Here is a 25,181-nt window from a genome sequence, read left to right as displayed (position 1 = left end):
GGATACTGCATGTGATTAAAGGAAAGAAACGGGCTAGGGTCTCTCTCTCTCTCTCTCTCTCTCTCTCTCTCTCCCCCCCCCCCTGCTGTTTCCCTCCCCCCTCCCCCCCAGAGGAGCTACAAAGCTCCTAAAACTGCCCTCAACTTTATTTATAGCACTGGCAGGAGTAGTAATTAGAACTATCTCTTGAGAGCAATGAAGCCAATCTTGTTACACTGTCTGGTACCAGTGGCACAATCTTCAAGGAAGATAGAAGCCCCATTAGAAATTAAACTCAATACCCTTCCTATCCTGCCCCAGGCCCACAATGCTCCAGCCACAACCAGCAATTCATAGATACTCCACACTCTCCTGGGCCTGCATGCCTTTGCCTGTGCTGTTTCTTCTGTCTCAGAGGTTATTTCCCCCTCTTAGGTTAATTTCCAGCACATCTCAAATACCATCTTCATGAGAAGACTTCTTTGATACCACCTCCAGTTGTTACTGCTTTCCTGCTCTGCTTCCCCACAGTCCTTTGGACATCTCTAGACTTACTGAAAAACACTGAAATTATTGATTTATTCCCTCTTTCTGTCCCACAGACGTGAGATTCACCAAAGGGATGGACCGTGATGAATTCATTTTTGTATCTCTAGTACGTAGCCCAGCACGTGGCACATAGGAGGCACTTACTGTGGTTGGTTGGATGGATGCATGGTTGGGCGGATCACTAACTGACATGAAGACCTCCAGATTATTCCCCATAGGGCAAAAGTTTGATTTTGCAAGTAGTATCAAAACAGTACAATATTCAGAGATTATATACTTGTCTCAAGTACTGGAGAGACTCTGTTCTATCGCTTGGACGGGAATGAGAAGGGTGATAAGAGAGGATGGGGTAAGATCAAAGCTCAGGGTAAAAGGCAAGGTGAAACTTAGTCCAGAGCACTCACTGGGATGGCCTCCCTCAGGACATGGGAGACAGTGGGGCGACAGGCCCCACAGAGCCTAGAAAAACGTGCATTACCTATGGCCAAAGATTTCTTCAGACTTGCCAATATAAATGACTAAAAATCGCACCTATAGCTTGAGATACTGTTGTACAGCAGCACTTCAACACAGCTTTAAATGAAAAGCAAGTCTCATATTCTAAGGAATAAATGCATGACTTCCCTGTAAACATGTCCAGTTCTACTGGACAAATTCAGATCATTGGGTATTAATAGCGTCAAGGGGATTTTACAATACCCACAACTAGGGATCACATCGCTGGATTCTGGCTCCCAACACTGGTCATGACGATTACTGGTGAAAACCCCTCAGACATGTTTCCACAAGGGGATTTCCTCTTCTCTCCCCCAGCATAAAGTAGCACTAATGTGGACACTCCCATCTCCAGCTTCTATAAGCTTACTTATTCCATCTATGGGAAGAGGAATCACTTAGCTGATCCACGAGACTTGGAAAAAACAAACAAAAAACCCCCTCAACATCCATGGAGCCGTGTGAACCAGGAAATGGAGTCAGTGCAGGCTTGACACATGTCTCTTCTCTTGAGCTACGTGTACTCAGGCCAGTGGGCATTTTGAGTTCTTGAATTAAGCAGCTCAAACTGTAGATCAAGCGCTGAAGCAAGCCCAGCCAGGTCTCTGGTCTCTTTGTCTCAGCTCCGTGGCTGCCAATGAGTGGACTATGTCTGTGCCATGTAGGTCCCAAGGTCCAGCGGGCTCAGAAAAGAAGTAGGATTACCCTCATCCCCAGCTCTTTAGTCCAGTTTAACCAAAGCCAGTGTGAACTGTTCTCAGACCTCAGAACTGAATAGTGTAGTGAGTATTGGCACGTCTACATCCTCAACACATACTTGTCAATAGTTACCTACAGTTTTAAGCCCACAGGACAAAAATATCTAACATGCACCTTGAGTTAACGGCACGGTTTATTTTACTCTGTGGAAAAGTGATATTCTGAACCTTCCTAAAATAAGTTTGGGCTTTGTTTTTTTTTCTGTGAAAGGAGTTTATAATATCTCCTGTCATGGAAAAGCCTTTGAGAGATCTGCTACAAAAATAAGGTTGGACTGCGGCTATCATTCAGGTTGGAGTGTGTCTTCCACAGGAGTCCCTTCTTACGTGCCAAATATGTTATTGAGAAAAGGACTGCAAGCACTGAAATTATAAAATGAAATCATTGTCTGTCACCTAGTAGTACCATTTAATTGCAAACAATTTGTGGAGAGTCCATTAAGTATTAGGGAAAATTGAAGCCATCAAGGAACTTATTTATCAAATCCTTTATTCAAACCTATATTCACTCATTCAACAAATATTTCATCAGTATCTAGTATGTGCCAGATGGCTGTGCCCACAGTGTCTGATGCCTAAAATACAGCCTCATAGAGGGAGAGAAAACCAGATAAGACACACAGCCTCCCTCCCCTTAAGAAACTGTCTCCCCTTGCATATGTTTTATCTTCATTTCTGCCTCTCACTTAACAGTTACTAACTCCTTCTACGTGGGCTTTAAGTTTCTTCTTTGCCTGGCTTCTCTGACCCAAATAATGAATGATCTACAAGCTAACACACTAGACCCTTTTATATAACAAAGCTCTTCCTGTAATGCAAATAATCACTCTATAATTCAGCCATGTTGTACACATGAGTTTTCATAAAGAGTCCTACCCCAATAAAACAGTGAAGCACATTTCCCAGGGAGTGAAAAAGCAACTGGGGCATGCTGCAAGTGAGCCTGGATAATCGATTAGAACAGGTGGGATGTTGCTTATCTTCCTAAGGGTCCTTTCTCCCTGCTGATCTCTTCCTTCCTGTTTGCTTTTGATAGATGTTTAGGATTAGATAGGTAACCTGGGAATGATTCACAGGAAACTGAAAGTCAGAATTTATTGACACAGATCATTTTATTGGACTATGGATGCATACAGCACTGGGTTTGTGTTTTCTTCATCAATTCTGAACATTAAATCAACTAGTATAGTTTCGATTGTAATGAAATTTCTACTCTATTCTTTAGATTCAAAAAAAATGTTTTTTCCTTACTTTTATAATGTTCCCAAACCACACCACTGAAATGCCTTCTTGAAGGAAGGCAGTAGGTAGTAACATTTTAGTTTTGGAAACTTGCATGTAGTTACTTAAAACAATGGGAATTTCTTCCCCTGTTCTTGAAATGCACCATATAAATATTGCATTTGATCCTTAACTTACACTTCATAAATAATTTATTTCAAAAATATCCTTCTATAAGACCATCAGTTGCTGAGGTGTTCAGTTTTCGGGGAAAGCATTTATTTACTGCATGAGTCCAGGAAGGCTGGTAAAGACTTGGCTAAAAGCTCCACATGGAGCGAATTATGGTAATTGTATTAATGCTCAAATCCACGATGCTCTGCTCAAATCTGCTAAAAGGTTTTACACTATATTGCCCACATCTTGACGGGCAATGAGTCCACTGGAAATGTTTAACACTTCATAGGGAGGCTTCCGAGATTCATTTTTCATAGTTCCAAGAACTCCTAAAGGTAGGAGCCTGGAGGTAGCTTCCAGAGGAGTTTCTGAAAGTCACAACTTAGAGTTAACATCCCCCTTAGTAGCTTCCACTTTTGGTTCAGACTGAAACTCCAAGTTCAGGTCACCAGAAATGAAAATCAAAGGAAACATTACACAATTAATTTTGATGAATAAGTTTTAATTCATATATGGCAATATTCTGCTTAATGATATGTCTCCTTAGGACATTCATTAAAAATCCATTAACTTAACAGGCAAAATCTAATAAAGTTACTCTGGAAATTTTCTGCTAGATTAACATTATGGACTTTTAATGAATATTTCCCTGTAGGTATTACTCTATAAGCAGAGCTAATATACTAATCAAACTGAAAAATCTGCAGAGCAAAGGAAACCATCAACAAAATTTAAAGACAACCAAAAAAGAAGAAAATATTTGCAAATCATATATCTGATAAGGGGTTAATATCCTAAATATACAAAGAACTCACACAGCTTAATGGCAAAAAAGCTAAACAATATGATTTTAAAAATGGGCATAGGATCTAAATAGACATTTTCCCAATGAAGACATGCAGATGGCCAACAGGCATAGGAAAAATGCTCAACATCACTAAACATCAGGAAAATGCAAATCAAAACCACAATGAGATATCACTTCACATGTTAGAATGACTATTATAAAAAAGACAAGAAGAACAAGTGTTGGTGAGGATATGGAGAAAGGAGAACCCCCGTGCACTATTGGTGGGAGTACAAATTAGTGCAGTCACTATAGAAAATAGTATGGAGGATCCCCCCAAAATTAAAAACAGAACTATTATAAGATCCAGCAATTCTACTTCCGGGTATTTACCCAAAGAAAACTAAAACCCTAATTCTTAAAGATATTTACCCTTATGTTCACTGCAGCATTGTTTACAATAGCCAACATATGGAAACAACTTACATGTCCATCAATGGATGAATGGATATAGATGTTGTGTATATATACCTGGGATACTACTCAACCATAAAAAAGAAGAAAGGCTTGCCATTTGCAATAGCCCAGATGAACCTTGAGGGTATTATGCTAAGTGCAATAAGTCAGACAAAAACAAATACTGTATGGTCTCTCTTATATGTGGAATCTAAAAAGAAAACAACAAAACCCAAATAAACAAAAAAATAAATAAGTAAAATTCATTCATACAGAGAACAGAGAGCTGGTTGTGGGGGGTGGGGGTGAAATGGGTGAAGCGAGTGGGAGGTACAGACTTCCAGTTGTGAAATGAACAGGTCCTGGGGATGTCATGTGCAACTTGCTGACCACAGTCAATGGGATTGTGATGCATGTTTGAAGGTTGCTGCGAGAGTACATATGGAAAGTTCTCATCACAAGAAAATAAATTTTTTTGTAACTTTTTATGGTGACGTATATAGAGACTAGATTTATTGTAGTGATCATTTTGCAGTGCACACAAGTGTTGAATCATTACTTTGTACACCTGAAACTAACATAATGTTGCATGTCAATTATAACTCAATAAAAAAATGAAAAAATAAAATAAACATGAATCTTGTGCAAGGGGAAGGGAAGCACCCAAAAGTTAAAATACAGGTAAGTCCTCACTTGTTGATAGATTCATGGAAACTGCAACTTTAAATGTAATGATATATAATGAAATCAATTTTCCCATAGGCTAATTAATACAAAAAAGAATTAAGTTCCTACGGCATATTTCTGGTCACAAAAATATCACCAAATATCCAAATAAAGACTCAAAACACTTCTAATATCAAACACTGAAATAAATGTGAGCATGCATTTAAGAAAGATTAATTAAAACACGTAAGATGATTAATTTCTAACCCAGTTATTCCAGTTCAGAGTCACAGGTGCCTGAAGCCTCTCCAGGAAGCACAGGGTGCAAGGAGGGAACTCACCCTGGCAGGGTGTACTCACACACATCCACACTCACTCAGACTGGGACAATTTAGATACGCCCATGCGCACCTCTTTGGGAGGTGGGAGGAAAGCGGAGTACCACGTAGACATGGGGGAATGTGAACACTCCACACAGGCCGTGGCTTCAGTGGGAACTGATGCTTTTCCCCTCATCAACCTTATAAGAAACAACGCTATTTGAGGACCTGCTATCACCAGAAAATCAGAGTTGAAGTTGGACCCAAGTCACCCAAGATACGGATAAAATCAGTAAATATCATTATAGCTTTAAAAGCAAAACACGCGACATGCCAGTACCAGCCATCTCAGTCACTGATTTATCAACTTACTAGTCAAACAGTAATTTAGCTGTGAAATGTGCCATGCCCTGTGCCAAGACCAAGAACACAAAGATAAATAAATGAACGACTGGATATGAAGGAGCACACAGGCTCGTGTGGAATCAAGACATGTAAACAGGTAACCAAAGTGCGCTAATAAGCCATGTTCAGCATACCACGGGGACACTCAGGACAAAGCAATTAAATTGGGGGGGGGGGGCATACACATTTTAAAACTCACTTGAAAAATTAAGTAATTGAAGTTGAAATTTGTGTTCCAGTAAATTATTAGCTCCTTCTAGGCCCTCCCACTGAGAAGGTTTCAGTCCTGACATGATTTATTGGTTCTGCATGTGGTTAGAGAATTTTACTAGATTATCTCTCTGATTCTCATCTGTAAACAAGGTGACAGCACGTACTTTTCCCACTGGTTGGGAGAATTACCTGCAATAAGGTACATAAAAGCACATACAAATGTGCTTAAAACACAGAAGGAGAAGGGGGATCACTATTTATTTGCTACCTATGATATGCACACAATGAGTATTATTTGAAAGTTGGTATAGCAAAGTGGTTAGAGCAGGATTTGGACCACCCAAACACAAGTCTGAATTCTGCTCCTACCACTTGCGAACTGTGCAACCATTCGTTAGGCACATTTCCCCTTTCTGAACCTTGATTTTCAGCTGCTGGACAGGATAAATAAAAATATAACAACTCCATTGCATAGTTCTGAACATGTAAAAAGATAATTGTTATAACGCATAGCACCATGTCTGAGAAACAGTAAACCATTCGTTTTAATAGCAGCCATTAATTATATCCTTCACAGGCATGACTATGGATATACAGCCACATGACAAGAATTGTCAGGGTTAGAATTACAACTATCCTAACTCCTCGTTCAGTGTTTCTGACCCAATTTTCCTGTACCCCTTAATTACAGGACAAGAGCACCTCCCTTGACACTTAGTCCTAATGGTTCCTCATCCAGGTAGGAAGCCCACAAGGAGCCTCCAAAACACCACTTGGGGACTGAGGATTGGTGGCCCTGCCTTAGCTCTAATGACCAGCACACCAGCACCCTCATCTGTGGCCCAAATTGTGTCCCCCAAAATTCATATGTTGAAGCCCTAACATGCAGTGTGACTGTATTTGGAGATAGGGTCTAGAAAGAGGTAATTAAGGTTAAATGAGGTCCCAAAAGTAAGGCCTTTATCTGACTGAATTCGTGTCCTTATAAAGAAAGATACCAGAAGCACACAAAAGGTCTCTCTTACCCATCTATTTAGTCAGTAGACATTTACCAGCATCTCTGCCAAGGTACTCAAGGATGACGCAGATAGGGTCCCTGCCCTCCAGGAGCTTTCAGTTGAGTACGACTTTCCTGTTTGGCCGCCCATTTCCCCTGCTGGGCCCGAGGCACTGTCCAAACCTCAGGCTGGTTGGCAGGAGTCCTGGCACACCATCCTCTGGCCAGCTCCCTCATTTCCCAGAACAAATTATTGACTCTATTCCTTGGTTGCTGACTCCTAATGATCTGAACAGCCAGAACTTTAAAAACCACCATATCACTTAAAGTATCAATACCCTGTGAAGTTATACCCACTCATCAACTGATATCCCTTATCACACCCCTACGCCTGTCCAGGTATGAACTCCTGTTCCAATCTAGCTCACGTTGGCTTGGGAGTTAAATATTGGATGCTGCCTCATCCCACTGAAGGTCACCCGTATAGCCACCTCAATTCCCTCAGTCTCATGTATCCCAAGGATGTCGTCTGCTTTAGTAGGAAAGTTCTAATACTGACTCTACAACTTAATAGTGAACAAGGAACTGAATCTCAGTTTTCCCATCTATAAAACAGGAAAACCTATACAAATAGGTTTGTGAAGGCGAAATAAGATAATGTAGAAAATCCATCACCTACTAAAAGACTTGGAAAGTAGACGGTGACTAATGACTGCTGCTTTGCTTCTTCCTCTTTTCCCCTGGTCCCAAGCTCCTCCCCACTTCTCTACCAGCTCAGGTCCTGAGATGGTTTCAACTGAGCAACAGAAATTCCGAAAGGGCTCTTTCTGCAGACTACCCTGGCTCTGTTCTTTTCTCCAGATTTACCTATTAGGAGTTGAACAGACCACAGAAATGAAGGTATGTTGTCTAAAACACCGCAATACAGGTGCTACGGGGATCTTTCATGTTTCTATCCTTATATTCTTGAACTCTGACAGAGTTTGTGATGAGGACTCCACCAGAGAATGGTAGAACTGAAATAACCTACTATGTGACTCAGTTATCAAGGGTGACCCAAAGTTGTAATAGATACTACTACCATGTTTCCCCGAAAATAAGACCCAGCTAGACCATCAGCTCTAATGCATCTTTTGGAGCAAAAATTAATACAAGACCTGGTATTATATTATATTATTCCTGATATTATATTTTATATTATGTTATGTTATATTATATTATATCCAGTCTTATATTGTATTAAACTAAGACTGGGTTTTATATTAATTTTTGCTCCAAAAGACACATTAGAGCTCATGGTCCGGCTAGGTCTTATTTTCAGGGAAACACAGTAGCTGCGCACCAATATTTAAAGCAAAACTCCCAAGTTTTAGCCAATCATATGGATGGACGCATGGCTGCCCAGCCAATGACTAAATTTCCCAGCCACCTTGGAAGCTAGTGGGGCCTTATGAACAGTGCTGGTCAATGGGATGTGATGAGAAATGACACAGCCCATTTCCATGCTATGCTCCCTCCAAAAGAATGTATATGGATTCCTCTGGTCCTTTTCATTCATTCCCCTCGCTGGCTGGGAACTGATGAGAACTGGAGTAGCTAACTTGGATCCAAAGTTGGCGGCCATATTGGGAGAACGGAAGAGCTGCCCTGATAGTCACTTATCTCTATTCTATCACACAAAATAACCCTCTGTCTTATTTAATCCACTGTACTTTTTAATTTTATTGTTACACCATCCTAGCCGAAACACTAAACAATAAAGAAGTATTTCTATTTAATCAGGTATAACTACTTACCTGATGGCAGCTTACTGGAATTGTAAGTAGTAGCTATAGGAAATAAATACCTTTCTGTGAAATGAACAAGCAAATCTTAAACATTAAAATGTCAGCTACTGTTATATGTACCTAATACCTGAATTCTTTGCACCAGGTAAATCCCTACCAGTCACCCACACCTTTACTGTCTAGTCAGTGCCACCTAAAACTGAAAGTCGGAGACTAAGCTATGGCTTAGTTATAAACCACTGGCTCATGTCCCAGTTTCGGTTTTATTCCTGATCTTCCTTATTTTGATCTCTTTAATTATTTATTTTTCTCTGTTCGTGACCTTGCCTGATTCCTTGAACCTAACGGGCAAAACATTTTCCTTGTAATGACTGGAAATGATCCATACACACCCTCTTGATTATGCTATCCCTCACTGCTCCATGCACATGAATTCCTCAGTCTAGCCCAATGTCTACGATTCTGTATTTCAGTGCAGTTTCATAGCCTGCACCCCTACTCAGTTCCCGTTAGTCTCACCAGGAGGACTGCTAGTCATGCTCTACCCATCATAACTTATTTCTCTTGTTAAAACAGGGCTGTGTTCCTGTATTTCAATTCATACAAAAACAAAAACACACCAAGATCCTCATATACACATACACATAATCACTCTCCAGATTTATTTATCTTTTTTTTTTTTTTTTATACCTATTTTGCTGTAATTATCTGCAACAAGGTCTTCCAATCCAATCATCTTCCAGAAACTGTCGTCCCATCCTTTCTCTGCTGAGTATGTCCATTTGCACACCAGGGAGCAGAGAGACCTAAGAAAATGGGAGAGAGGTAGAACCAATAATATAAGCTAGGCTTCCTTTATGTTTTGCCAAATGCCTACCCGGATATCTACAGTTGTATTGAAGGAGAATAAACCAAACTAGGTAGTTCTTCATCCCTGTTTAGATGAAAAGTCCCCAATTACACCTGATAGCGATTGAGATACCTCTCAGTTCCTTATGTAGCTCCTGATCAAGCAGTGCGTATAAATATTTGTATTTATATCTATATTTATAGTTACATGACATTTGTGAGATAATTAGAAATTACATACAACACTAAGCTATTTAATGATATTGAACATCATTACTACATTTTAGGTATGATATTGGTAATTGTGGTTATATTTCAAAAAAGATTTCTTATTTAGAGATACATACTGAACTATTCATGTATAAAACAATACATTATCTGAGATTTGCTTCAAAATAATAAGAGAAGGGGAAGACAATGGCATTATGGATGGGGCAGGATTGGCCATGGGTTGGTGGTTGTGAGGTTGCGTGATGGGTAAATGGTGTCCATTATATTACTCTGTTTTGTACATGTTCAGAATTCTCTATAAGAAAAGTTTTTTAAAAAGTGTCTGGTGTGTGTGTGTGTGTGTGTGTGTGTATTAGGTTGGTGCAGAAGTGACTGTGATTTTTGCAATTATTTTTAACCTTTTAAAACCACGGTTACTTTTGCACCAACCTAATATATACGAGAGGTGCCAAAAAAATGCATACACATGACCTGTGTTCATCTTTTGTTATCGGTATATATTGAATATTACAATTTTAATACAGTTTTTTCTTTCCTTAAAAATGTGTACACATTTTTTGGACAAATAGATATAGATAGGTAGATATAGATACACAGATACAGATATAGATATGTAGATACACAGACATATAGATGTAAATATAGATATATATGAGAGAGAGACTCCAGTCTAAAGTAACATTTAATAGGAGGAAGACTTGAAATCTGGAAGGCGTTTTCCTCTCCAGGTTCATTTCTCACCCATTCACCCTTAGCATTCTACACTCCCGCAATAAAACATCATTTGCAGTACTCTGGGGGAAAAAAAAAAAAAAATCATGTTCTTGCACATTTCTGTGCCTTTGTCCTACTCCTATTTGAAAATATTCTTCCCAGCTTCTTCACCCTGATAACTCCAACACTTCCTTTAGCCTGGGCTGAGTCCCCAGCGCTCGGTGAGGAGTTCTCTTCTGAGCTCCCCGCGCGTGCAGCTATGCTCCATGACAGCCCTTATCACACTGTAACTGACTGTTGATTTGTCTTCCCTATGCTCCTATTGCCTTCCAATCTGTCCTCCTTACTGTATGCAAACTTCACAAAATAAAATCTGATGTTGTCAGCTGCTGATTAACACTCTTCAATTGGTCCTGACCATCTTCAGCGAGAAGTCCAATCTTTCACAGGGCTTAAACGGCCTTTTGTGATAGGACCATGCTGCACTCGTTTCCCCCTGCCGTTCCCACTCTTCCTTTCTCCATTCTACAGTACTGAATGAGCTGAAGTTTCCCACAGCGGGCTTTGATTGCTCACTTCCCTGGGCACTGACTGAGCCTTTGCTCCTTTCTGCCCAGAATTTTCTTCCCTGTTACACATCTAACTCCTAGTTAACCTTCCTCACTCAGCTCACATAGTCCCTTTTCACGAAGCCTCAGTGGAGGACAAGCTGAGTCCAAAGCCTCTTCTCCAAGTTCCAATCAGGATATACCTTATCTTAGCATTTCCCATAGTAATTGTCTTTGCCCATTCACTTCTCTCTCTCTCCCACTAAACCAGGAACTCCTTCAGAGTAAAACCAGCCCTAACAATCTCTGTATCACCTAGTCTACATTCAGTCACGTATCCAACCACGATGAACACTGACTGAATGGAAGCACTAAAGAATGCGTGTGATTTGTCCATATCGCCACAGGTAAACGGTATAACCTAGGTTGCTCATGCAGTTTTAAAGAGAAACCTATCTCACCCAGCCAATAGTTGAAGCACATCTCATTCAATCACTCACACAGATACACTAACTCACTCAATAAACATTCAGTATTCAGTCACTACAACCCTGGCATATGCTAGGGAGCCCTGGGGAGCCAACAGTATGCAAAAGACCTGGTCCTCTGCTCTCACAGAAGCTGACAGTTGAATTGAGGAGACAAATTGATCAAACAATCACACCTAAAATCACATACTAACAAATAGCCAAAAATGTTCTGAAATAGACAAAGAAATGAGAACCTTTAACAGGAGAACCTGATATAATCTAGTGGGAGAAAGAAGGTGGGGAGTATCAAGGAGGGCTCCACAGAGGAGGTGAAATTCTGTGAGGTCTAAATTTTGAAAGCAAACGAATTTATAAACTTTCATTGTTGAATTTTTTTCAGATGTCACATAGATGACAGGACACAATGAGCCATAAGTGGCATGACTATACTGAAGGAGTGCTAGTACCGGAGAAACTTAATACATATGTGCTAAATCCTTCACCTGATACAAGCAAGAAAAATTTTTTGGAGGTACAGAAAAGACAGCCATCTGTGTAGCATTTTCTGAAGAGTACATAATAGGCTAACCCCTCCTGGCACAATGCCTGAATTTCCATATTCCTGGAAGCTGACAGCTCACTGGAAAAAGCAAAGCTATGGAGGAAAGAATGGTGTGGAGGGACTGTTTCTAAGGACCCAACCAACCACATAGGAAACTCTTCACTTCTCAGATGCCCCATTGATGTGCAGATTTCTAGGCCTCCACTTTGACCCTTCCTTCTGTCTTAACTGATTATCGCTCCTTTCTCTCATCCTTGTGTACTTGACAAACTCCAAATCATCCTTATAGTCTAGTTCCAAGGTCACCTCTTCTGCAAAAGTTTCCTTGATACCTCCAAGTTAAACTCATGGTTCTCTCCTTTGAGGTAGTATTGTAACTTGGAAATATTGTATTGCTGTTCTTTATAGCTGAGGTAGGTTGAGTCCATGGCCCCGTCTTCAGCCCTACACATGTCCACATCCTTTGCCTTGTAATTTGCAGTGCTGTGCCCTCTCCTCTGCCACCCCCCACACTCCTTTCCTGACTCTAGACTTTGAATTCTGTCACATGACTGCATTTGTCCACAAGAATAAGGCAGGCTACCTGCTAGCGTCAAGTCTAAGCCTCAAGAGGCCATGACATGTTTCTGCTTGCTTTCTTGAACCTATGGCTTCACCATGAGAAAATCATGCCTGGGATGGCCTATTGGTCCCAGGAGGAGGATAAGAGATTAGTGGAGCAGAGCAATGGCCACCAAGCCCAGCCTGGATCAGACACCCCATGCAACCAAGACCTGAGTGAGTCCAGCTGACACTAGAAGAACCATCCAGCAGAGCACAGCCTAAAAGAGCCATCCATGAGCCAAATAAGTGATTATTACCTCAAATTACTGAGCATTAGTTGTGGCTTATAAAAGAGCAATAGTGAAACAACTCAACACATTATGGCATAACTAAGTTACTCCAAGTAGAATTTGTGCCCCTAATAAGGGCCAGGATAGGGATGCCTCAGTCCTCAGAGCAAGGCAGAATAAGTGGCCAGACAGCATTCTTGGAGTGAAGATGACTAAGCCCAGGCGGCAGGAAGTTTTAAAGCTGAAGATGCCTCTGATAACTCCACTTTCTACCAAGATTAATAAAACACTATTAGAACCCTTTTTATTTGGGTTTCTTTAAATCAACTCTTGGGTAATATGAACGTATAAAAGCAGCGCAAAACTGGCAAAATTTAGAGAGTACACAAGTGCTCCAGAATCTCTAGAAGAGAGAGCAAGTATAGGACTTCGTGTTGTTAGTGAGTAAGGGCAAGGTACCAGTAGCAGAACCACAGGTTCACCTCCCGGAGCTATAGAGGAGCGCCGCTTCCACTCATGCAGAAGGAGCCACTCACTGTTCACTGCCATCCAGAGTGCTCAGGAAGCACCTGCTGTACCTTTCACTTCTTTCAGATTTGTTAATGCCAAAAAGACTATAAAAACCTGTATGAGCATCAAAAGAACATAAATCAATGAGTAGGCAGAACAAAAACAAGACTAAATTTGGGGGACTCTTTCACCTGAGAGAAAATCACTAGAACATCTATGAGTGGTAGGTCTCACAGCAGTAGAAAGATGAAAGAATTAGAAGAAAACATCAACAATGAAAGCAATGAGAAACCAGAAGAACACAAGAAAGACTTTCTGAACTAACAACACTGATTTTAAATTTTAAACTGTAAATTTCTGCAGAACAAAACAAATCACAAGAACTATTGAAAATCAAATTAATGATCTGGAAGACCAAGTGAATGAAATAACTTACTACCCACAGCAAAGACACACAGAGAGAAACAATGATGGAAGGAATAAGACACTTAAAGGGCAGACCCAGCAGCTAACATGAGAATAACAGAAATTCCAGAAGGGATTTTTTTTTTTATTTTTTTAAAGGGGAAAAGTAAAATGAAGAAAAAGATTTTAAGAAACAGATGAAGGAGATGTTATAATTCAATGAATACAATACTAGTTGGTTTTTTGTTTTGTTTTGTCTTGTTTTTCATACTGAGCTGCAGAAAGATTTAAAACTTCAGATTCAAAGTCTCATTAAGTTCAGGAAGTGAATCCAGGAAATACTTGAATTTCAAGCATAAACAGAAAATTATACAAGTTTCCAGACAGAAAGAATAAGTTACTTACAAAGGCAAGAGATTCAGACTAGCTAAGGAATTCTCATCTACAACTCTGGAATGTAGAAGACAGTGGAACAATGTACAGACTATTAAGAAAAATGACCCAAGAATCTTATACCCAGACAAAATATTATTCAGCTGTCAGGGAAAAAGGAAAACATTTTCCACATGCAAGGATTCAAAAGTAAACTTCCCACATACGTTCTCTGGGGACAGTACTTGAGAAAGAACATAACCAAAAAATTATTGATTCAGAGCAACTATTTCAGCATAGGGGAAATCAAAGACCAGAGAAACCAGTTGTGGTGAACACTGATATTTATTCTCTCTCTCTCTCCATATACATATACATATGCATGTGTGTACACATATGTACATATATACACATGTATATATGTGTGTATGCACACATATTTCTATCTAAATAATGATAGTATAAACAGCAATTTCTAATATTAAATTTTCTTGAAACACAATAGGCACGCTATATTAGAAGAAACAATCTAATAACAAGCGGTAACTGAAAATATAAAGTTAATTAAGAGATTGAACAAGGGGTACACAGGAAAAATATTTTGAAATGTACCTGTATTTGAGGCAGAACACAAGTTTAATGTTGGTTCTAATGAAGAAGAAGGTAATCACTAACAAACAAAAAGCTTAGTAGAACTCTCAAAAAAACAAGGGGTACAAAGGGAATAAAAAGAAAATTAATAAGTCAGTGAAACCAAGTTAAACCAATTAAAATAAAAAGTAAAAGTAAAAGGGGTGCTGTACTATAATTATAAAACAAAAATAGGGCAGGAGGATAAAATCAATTATTTCAGTTATTACAAAAATGTGAATGGGCTGAATCTCACAACTTGTTAAACAATAATAATACTTACACTGTAGTTAAAATTAAGCTGTACCTTGTTTACAGTACAGATTTTTAAAAATGTAACGAGTTTTTTAAGTTGAAAAAGAAATAACAAAAACAAAATTTTTAAAATTACAATATTAATATCAGACAAAGTAGAATAGAAGATCAAAAATATTAGCAAGACAAAGAGGAACTTTCCATAATGATATCATGCTCAAATCCAAGAAGACTATTTCTATTCACTAGGTTTTATGAACTGAACAATATAGTGTGTAATATATAAAACAAGAGCTCCCAAAACAAAGCACTTAAAAAGAGATGCAATTTATTTAGAGATTTTATTGTACTTTCAAAATTTGAAGAAACAGGTAAATAAAAGGCATAACAACAATAAACAATACTATTGAGGTATTAAAGGACTCAAATACAATCAACAAACTCAATTCTATATACTCATATGGGGGGTGCAGAGAAGGAGAATATTTTACAATACAAGCAGAGACTCCATGAGTAAAGTGGTATGCTAGAGTTTTAAAACAGCTTTTATTGGAAAAGAAGGATGTCTGAAAATTAATAACTTAAGCAGCCAACTTAGGAAATTATGAAAAACATTAATAAATTAAACTGAAAGAAAAATCCAAAAGGTAAAGATAAAAGCAGATGAAAAACATAAAATAAGATAAAATTCAGAAAGTCAACGGAGCCAAAGCATGGTTCTATGAAAACACGTTCTATGTAACAAAAATTTCTGGCAAAATTTAGGAAGAAAAAAAGAAGGCAAAAACAACAAGCATCATGAATGAAAATGGCAGATATAACTACAAATAAAGCAGACATTAATAGAAAAACATAAGGATTACATGAACATTATGTTAGTAAATTTGAAAAATTAGGTAAATAGTTTATTAGAAAAACAGAACTTGTCAAAATTGACTCAAGAAAACATAGGAAACCTTAATAAATTTATTACTGTTAAAGAAATTGTCAGTAGTAAAAATCATCTCTCAAATAAAACGTCAAGCCCAGATGGTTATACTAGAAGTTCTAACAAATGTTCAAGGAACAGAGTACTCCCAAGTACTTCAGAGTCTTGAAGAACAAGGAATGCTTTGCAAGTTATTTATAAGGCTAATACAACTATGTTACAAAAACCAAGCAAAGACAGTCTAAGAAAGAAACATCAGAGGCTACTCTCACATTATAAATGTGGGCACAAAAATTCTAAGCAAGACATGACCAAATTTAATATAAAAATGTGAAAAAAAATACAGCATGAACAACATTCAAAAATGTTTCAATAATAGAAGATCTATGAGTGTATTTTACCACAGTATTTTATGAAAGGAAAGAAAAAGGATCAATTCATATTGAAGAATAAAAAGTATCCGATGAAGTTAAATGCCACAGCAAGATAGAAACTCTTAACTGAAGTAGAAATAACAGAAGCTTCTGCTTCTAACCACGATGGAGTAACAGAGAATGGACTTTACACCTTTGCCTTAAACAACTAGAAAATTAGAAGAAAAATATATGCTCAACTGTTTTCAGTCCTTGAACAACAAGCAGTGCAGGACTGTGATGCCTGAGAGAAGGAAACAAATGAGGTGAGCCTCAGGCTCACTCTGGCTTTCTGCCTAGAAGCACGGGCGGGATGCCAAGGAAAACACAGCAGCTTCGCTAAGTTGAGGAGACCGAGATCAGAATTCAGGGAATTTGAGGTGGCTAGAAGCTGTGGTGGCACAGACTTCCAAAGAGGGGGTAGTAGCTATGCAGAAAGAGAGCCCCGGAAATCTGCCCCAGAGTCCTGCTCCTTCTTTGGTGAATACAAACATGCAGATATGTACACTGACACTCCATGAGGTCTGGTGACGAGTGACTGGAAAGCTGTGAGCTGAACAGTTCTCTGAGTTTGCACAGAGCTGAGGATCACTGGAGCTACTAAAATTAGAGTGGAACATCCTCATTGATGACGCGGGACATTCAGTAGAGACCCTAAAAGACATATACCTTGGAAGTGTGACTGAAATTTTCTTGTGTAAAGTCAACTCTAACCCTGCTCTATCAAAGTTTTTTAAAAAGATTCCAAAGGATAAAACTAAGCCAAAAGTATATTATCACCTATCAGAAAAAGTTGCTCAACAATCTTAAGAGGAAGAAAAAAAAAATCCAGGCACCCAACAACATAAAATTGACAATGTCAGCATCCAATCAAAAATATTTAAAGGAACTGTAGCCAATTTTATTTTTTATCAAGTTCATAAAAGCTATCAACATACAAAGCGAAACTCAATGAAACCAAAGCAGGATAAACACAGAGAGTGAAAAACAAAAACAAAAACAAAATACACTCAGTGCAAAAAAACTACATCTTTTTTTATATGAAAATATTTTTAATTTATTGGGGTGGCAATGGTTAATAAAATTATATAGGTTTCAAGTGTACAATTCTGTAATACATCATCTATATATTGCATTGTGTGTTCACCACCCAGAGTCAGTTCTCCTTCCATCACCATATATTTGATCCCCTTCACTTTCTTGTACCCCTCTCTCCCCTTACCCTCTGGGAACAACTAAACTGTTGTCTGTGTCTGTGAGTTTTTGTATGTTTATTTGTCTTGTTTGTTTGTTGCTTTCAGTATTATATCCACATATGAGTGAAATCATATGGCTATCAACTTTTTCTGTCTGACTTATTTCACTTAGTATAATAATCTCAAGATCCACCTGTGTGGTGGCAAATGGCAGTATTTCATCTAAAAACAGAAAATCTTAAAAGCAGAGGAAAAAGACACCTTATAGAGGAATAAAGACAAAAATTTTACAGACTTCTCATCAAAAACAGTGCAGAAGAAAATGGAATGACATATCCAAAGTAAAAATTTTAAAGGGAAAAAACCAATCTAGAATTCTATACTCAGCAAAAAGATCTTTAAACAATTAATGAGAGATACAGACTTTTTCAAACAAACATAAGCTGAGAGAATTCATTTCTAATAAACCTGCATTGCAAAAAATGTTAAAGGAAATTCTTCAAGGAGGAGGAAAATGATACTATGTGGAATTGTGAATCTATACAAAGGAATGAAGAGTATCAGAATCAGTAAATATGGTAGTAAATATAAATGACATACTTCTTTCATTTTCAAATTTCTTTAATTATTTGAAGGTAAACTGGTAAGTTAAAGATACATATTATAAATCCTAGAGAAACCAGTAAAAAAGAAATAAAATTAATAAACCAATTTTGGAGATAAAATGGAATACTAAAAATATTTCTGTAATCTGGAAGAAGGCTGGACAAAGGAAAAACTGCATAGAATACATAGAACAAATAAAAAACAGACAGCAAAATGGCCAATTAAAACCCAATCATTAAATGTAAATGGCCTAAAAACCCCAAAGTAATGGCAGAAATCATCAGACTGGATGAAAATGAAAAATCAAATCCAACTGTGTGTTCTCCACAAGAAACTTACTCTAAATATACAGACACAAGTCAGGTTAAAGAATAAAAGGATGTTAAAAGAGGTTCTATGTAAATACTACTAATAAAAAAGTAGAAGTGGCTATATGAGTATCAGACAAAGTAGACTTCAGAACAAGAGAATTACCAGGTACAGAGAGGTACATTACACAATGATAACAGGGTCAATTCACCAAGCACATTCATGTGTTAAAGAAGAAATCATAATTATTTAGAATGGCAACTTGAACTCAACTAAAATTGTTTCTTTTTTGTTTTGTTTTAGTGCAGAACTAACAAACAAACATTGAAAAAACTACGTAAAATCAAGCATTCATGATGATATCATGAAGGATGTGACCACCTAAAGTTACCCTTGTCTTTTATAAAAGTTTGCCTGAAATTCAGTGGTCTCAGTGGCCCATATGGATTAAAGGTTCTCTGTAAAGGAGTCCAGAACTGTGGGCATGCTCGATTTTATACTGTTTTAGGCAAGAGTGTGTATGAGTGGGTAAGGCCAGGAGGCACTGAAGGATCTACTTCATCATAAAAGAATATTATCTTATATGTTTCATTTCCTGATACTCCATCGGGCCTTCTGGGAATTTCAGTGTATCAGGCCTGGTCATGACATCCCAGAGCAGGGACGGTACCTGTCTCATTCGTGTCATTCCCCAGCACCAAGCAGAGTGCCGCTCGGGCAAATTTTGAGCGCTCAGTGCACGTTTATGGAGTAAATGAATGAGAACCCTAGGATGTCAGTTACAGAAAGAAGTTTTCAGGTACCTAAATAATTTTTAATTGATCTTTAGAGATTGCTCTCCATGCAGGCCCTGGAGGAGACACAAATTAGATTCCTGGAATGGTCAAGGGCAGCAGAACACTGGGTTCCCTGCACAGACCATCCACCTCAATAGAACAAACACAGATTTTTGAAAATAAATTCTGTCTACCTCACCTACTTCCCATCACCCACTTCCCCAGACACAAAAACATGCCAAATCTCTAACATCTTCTTTCCTTTTTTGAAACATGCAAAAACAAAGACAGACTTCCAGTGAAAGATGCCAGATCAACTGCACATGTTGACCTCTGCTCCCTTTACAAATTCCCAAAAATGGCAGTATAGAATATTTCAAAAAGGCAAAAACCCACAATGACGAAGAAAATAGGATAGAAGATGACAGCAATAGAAATTTGCAAACCAGAGAACACGGATGAATAGTAACTCTCTAGGTAGACTTGGAAAGATAAAACCTAAGTAGCAGTGGGGAAAACCCAGAAGCCCAAGGCTTACCCTGCAGAGACACAGGTGTTTCTGAAAGTGGGAATAAAAGCAGGGCTAACAACAGCAGCCTGGTTGAAAGCTGAGTGGGAAGTAATTAGACCTTCATGAGCCATCATTATGAGCAATCAGGGTACCACCTCTCCCGTACCCTGGCAGAAAGCTAAGGTTTACCCTCGGGCAGAGTGGGGTACAAGACCCAACTAAGGGCAGGGAGGGACATCTTGACGAGCACAGAGAGAGACAGTAAGGACCTGCGTTTTTGCAAGTCAGTCCTAAAGATCTCTCCCTCAACTCAGCTCCCAGAGCTCTGGCAGACAGGTTTATACCCTGAAGATTTGTCTTTGGGGAAGCTGATGAGACAAAAGAAAAGATCTAAGGCTACATATGAGGGCTGAGGGTACAGAAAGAACAGGACAGCCAGATCACTTCAGTCTTAGAAGGATTAAAATGACAGACTCTAAGAAAAACCCACTTGATCATCAACAACGGTACCTGCTATAATTGTCACCATCATGTTACACAAACACATTAATTCAGAAAATATTTACTGTGGGTCCACTATGTACATATAAGTTTTTCTAAGCAGTAGGCGCCTCCAAAGTCTGGGAGAAACACAGAGAAAGTGTCCCCACCATCCAGCCATACGCCTAAGACCATAAAGCAGCCTTAGCAAGAACAAGGAGAACTTTTGACTTTGCTGCTTTTACCCAGAGCAAGGCACACATCAAAAGCACACGCCTGCTGAGCTCCAGAGGCCTGATCATTATCATGTATTTCTCCAACAAGATTTTACAAAAATGCAGTCGGCACTGCTGCATTATTTATATGCAGTTCACTGTATTGACACTGCCAGGCTCCCACTTTCAGGAGAAATCTTTTGTTCTCTGCTTGGGGAAGGCAGAACCTGGAGAGTCTCAATCGAACAAGCTAGTGAATAACAAAATAATTAGAGCTCAGAGTGGGGATAAATTACCAAGATATTCCTGGCTGCAGCCTTCAGTGCAACCCAGGCTTATGATGGCTCTGTTTTTCCAAGCCATACAACAGACTGAATTACCAGCACTGAAGATACAGCTCCTGGGGAGATATGGCTTGGGCTGGATGCTAATTGTATCAACAAAGAAACCAAGTAGGTCTTATTTCTGAAGAAATACCACTGCACCAATCAGAGCTGCTTCTGTGAAAGAGCTGTCAGATTTCAGGCTAGTTACCATTGGCTCTGTACTTCATCAAGACTCGCTGACAGGTCCATGACAGACCGAAATAATGTATGCAATGATGCAGCGCAGGGCAATACTAAATTGCCTTTTCAGTTAGACTTGCCGATAACATGGTTCGAACGTGGCCATGACAACATGGGGAGCATGAAAGAACTGAATAAATAATCAGGTTCAGGGAGTTTTCCCATGCCCCCAAGAGAAAGAGATCTAAGAATCAGAAAACAAAAGATCCTAAAGTCGCCACCCAAACATTCCAAGATCTTGGTGAAGCCCTTGGACTCATGGATTTGTATTTATCTCCTAAAAAATAAGGATGATAACAATTAGAGGCAGTCTGAGACAAGGGAGGAAAACAAAGAAAAAGGGAGCCCCTATAATACACCAGGCACTAAGCCTAGTACAATTATGCAGGTTATAGCAACTGTTCCCACAACAAACTGGAAAGGATACTATCAGCATCCCCATTTGATAGAGATGAACACTGAGGCTCAGAGAGCTTGGGTAACTCATTTAAGGTCACACCATTGGAAGGAGCAAGGCAGAAGTTCAAACCGTGGTCTGATCACTTAAAAGTCTACACATGCTTATTCAGGCCCATTCATGAAAAGATATTAACAAACCATTGCAAAGGCCAATTAGCACATGAGACAGAGTGTAACAAATTTGAGATATTTGGTTTCTCTGTGTTTGTAGTGTCTGTTAACTTCTTTTCTTAATAAAGGAAAAATTAGAATAAAAACAGATGAAGAGCTCATGAAACACAGAGCCCTAGGGAACTAAGTAGCTGCCTTAGGTTTCCTGCGCAGATGTTCTAGTAAAAGTTAAGGTGTTCGGGAGATGCATATCATGGGCCAGGACACAGGGACCACAATGAGACACTCCCTCAAGGTGGGAAGGTGAAGCCTGTTTCTGAGAGTTCGGCTGTAAAGTCAACCCATAACAAATAAGAGTAGAAACACGCAAATTATCATAAAAAGACAAAATGGGTTCCTGGACGTTCAAAATTCACAGTAACCACACTGAAGGCATTATGATGGCTAAAGAAAGAATCTGTCAGTTAGATGGATGGTTACTCTGCATGAGAGGGGAGAAACAGGCAGGAACAGAAGAGGCAGAAGCAGAGGCAAGGGTCAGTGGGAAGAGGGAAGAATTTTGCAGGTAGAGAGAACCACATGTGCAAAGAGCTAGAAGCGGGAGACAGCATAGAGCGACGTACATCTCAGTGAGGGGCCCTTCACCTCAGCCTCAAGAGCTGAGTGTCTTCCCCAAATGAGGAAATAAACAAAAGAACCTTTCACTCCCTCACTCATTCACTCAACGAACATGTAGTGAGCTCTGATTATGTACCAAGTACACACTGTCTCTTCCTTCGTGGAACTTGGGGTCTAACAGAAGAGAGAAATTCATGAGGGGCTCCCTCAAATTTCTTACCCTAGGAAGGTTAAGTATAATGAAGAAGAATCACAGGGTGTTCCTAGAGCTCGTGGTACCAAAGGACATGAAGAGAAACAAACATGTATACCCCGCTTTCGATTCTTCCACTAAGGGTTCCCGCTGAGCATCTGTCTCCTCCTTCGGTTTTCAACAGAACGCCTTGTGGCTAAAGGCCATTACAATGGGGCTGCCTTTTGATGGGGGCATCCTCAGGTCTTGCCCCTTCCATCCTCGCCTCTAGTTTCCCTCTGCCTTTGCTCTAGCTCCTTTTCCGTTTTAGGAATGTACGGTTTCTGACTCAATGATTTCAGGCTTATTCTGACTCTAGCCATCTAAAAATCACCAGTGGCCCAGCTTCTAGTTTTTCCAAACCCCTTGGCTTCACACCCTGGTGCTGGCTTCCTCCATAAGGTCTACTCTAGTAAGTATATGAGGTTACTGATAACAAGACCTATTCCCAACCATATATCTATGTCCCAATATAACTTAGAAGAGACTAAGGACGTAGGCACCTATCCCAGGCTAAGTCAGAAAGGGGACCCTTCCCAAACATTTTGAAAGCTCCATTATTAAAATATCTCTTCCAGGGTCAACCGATTTTGGCCTATCCTATTAGAGGATAACACATTGTATATCACAATGACAGACAGTGGTGTCTATACAATTCTTATCTTCCAACATTCTTCAGTCCTAATGGCATCCAAAACTTGCCATTTGTCAAGTTGAGTGCAGGCCTGGTCGGTCCAAAGTTATCTAAAGTGCACATAGCAGTAAGCCTGGTCTCTAATGCTACAGACAAGAAATACATGAAAAAGAGCAAAGCTATTCTAAAGCACCTAGTTGGAGAGGAGGGAAGCAAGGAAAATAGAATTATATTAATACATGGTCATTCATGGATGCTCTGCCTTGAGGAGATAATGTAAGATTCCTGGCAAAGGTTGAGAAAGGGGGCAAATACAAATAGCTCCTGCCAACTGGCCTAGTGCATTCCAATTCTGTTTGGTTATAAGGCCACTTTATGATTAATTGGCTTCTGGAACATCCAGCAAACATCACCTTAACTTCAAAATACTCTTCAATATAAATAAATGCATGAACAAATTATAAAACCAATCTTTCCTTAATCAGCTAGGATTATACTTACATATTCTCCTAATAACAATTACCTTACACTATAGTTTCACACAGAACCTATTAGCATACCGTAAGCACTCAACAAATATTCTTTACCTTTATCTTTCATGAGACGTTGACAACTCTAAGAGGTATTGAAGGCATAGTGATTTGCCCCACACTAAACACCCAAACTGCTGTGCTTGATTTTGCCCGGTGATACCATCTGCAGTCACTTGATACTTATAACCCCTGAGAATATTTAGCAGATCTTACGGTTCTAGTTCTCTTACCATACCAGTTTCGGTTTGGTCTCTAGAAATGGTGCCACTCTTTTCTCATGGTGCAAAACGCAAAAGTGTTAGGAAAATTGTTTCCCTCACCCCGTTCTCCCTTTGGCAGGGCTCTGTGCTCCAGGTGACTGAGGGTATCACTATGCCCATGTCCATAATGTCCATAATGCCCAATGTCCACAATGATACGTGGAAGTCACCATGGTGATGTGGTGTTGGTGTCCTTCTCAGCTATGATGTCAGCTCTTCCAGCAAACAAGGAGCTGACTTACTTAGTTCTCAGTGCTGAGAGGCTTAACACAAAGCAGTATCCCTCTGGCACAAAGGGGAGAGAGACAGGTTAACACTTCAAATAAGGCAAAAAGGAGAAAACATTAAGAGTTGGTAAACTGCAAGCACAGATCTGAAGTCTTCATAACTCTCAAGATATCCTGTCTCTAAAAAAAGGAATGAAAGGAAATAGGAAAAAAAAAAAGAAACAGAAACAGCCTTAAAACTAGGTTCTAAAGAGACGAACAGACAGAACACAGAGGATTTTTAGGCAGTGAAACTACTCTGTATGAAACTATAATGGTGGATACATGTCACACATTTGCCCAAACCCACAGAATGCACAACATCAATAGTGAACTGTAATGTAAACTGGACTTTGGGTGATGATGATGTCACAGTGTAGGTTCATCAATTGTGACATACGCACCACTCTGTGTGCAGGCAGAGGACATATGGGAAATACCTCGCTCTCAATTTTGCTATAAACCTAAATCTGCTCTAAAAAAATATTGTCTACTGAAAACAACTACAAACCTGACCTCAATGTCCTTCAAAAATTAAGATCCAGAAAGTGACAGAAACAGTACATCACCTCTTCAGAAGGACACGGTCAGACTTGCAATTAATGTCAAGAACATGGCAATTTTGTGACTTAACCATTTAAGTCATTCATAGCAAATGTCATCTGTCTGGCCTCAAGAAATTACCCCATTTCCCCGAAAATAAGACCTAGCCAGACAATCAGCTCTAATGCATCTTTTGGAGCCAAAAGTAATATAAGACCTGGTATTATATTATATTATATTATATTATATTATATTATATTATACCCGGTCTTATATTATAGTAAAATAAGATCGGGTCTTATTTAACTTTTGCTCCAAAAGACGCATTAGAACTGA

General features: G+C 39.2%; 1 protein-coding gene across 16 annotated transcripts in view; it reads right to left on the bottom strand.

Moving 5' to 3' along the window:
* Nucleotides 1-25,181, bottom strand: part of FGGY (FGGY carbohydrate kinase domain containing) — a 378,919-nt gene that overhangs the window by 219,933 nt on the left and 133,805 nt on the right. For all 16 annotated transcript variants that reach the window (XM_074334784.1, XM_074334788.1, XM_074334791.1 and 13 more), the window contains one exon: nt 9,501-9,616. In XM_074334784.1, coding sequence (XP_074190885.1) covers nt 9,501-9,616 — 116 coding nt within the window. The remainder of the gene's footprint in view (nt 1-9,500; nt 9,617-25,181) is intronic.

This window comes from Rhinolophus sinicus, linkage group LG06 (genome assembly GCF_036562045.2).
Source record: "Rhinolophus sinicus isolate RSC01 linkage group LG06, ASM3656204v1, whole genome shotgun sequence".
In the NCBI taxonomy this organism is placed as follows: Eukaryota; Metazoa; Chordata; class Mammalia; order Chiroptera; family Rhinolophidae; genus Rhinolophus; species Rhinolophus sinicus.
This window is presented reverse-complemented; position numbering and strand designations above follow the sequence as displayed.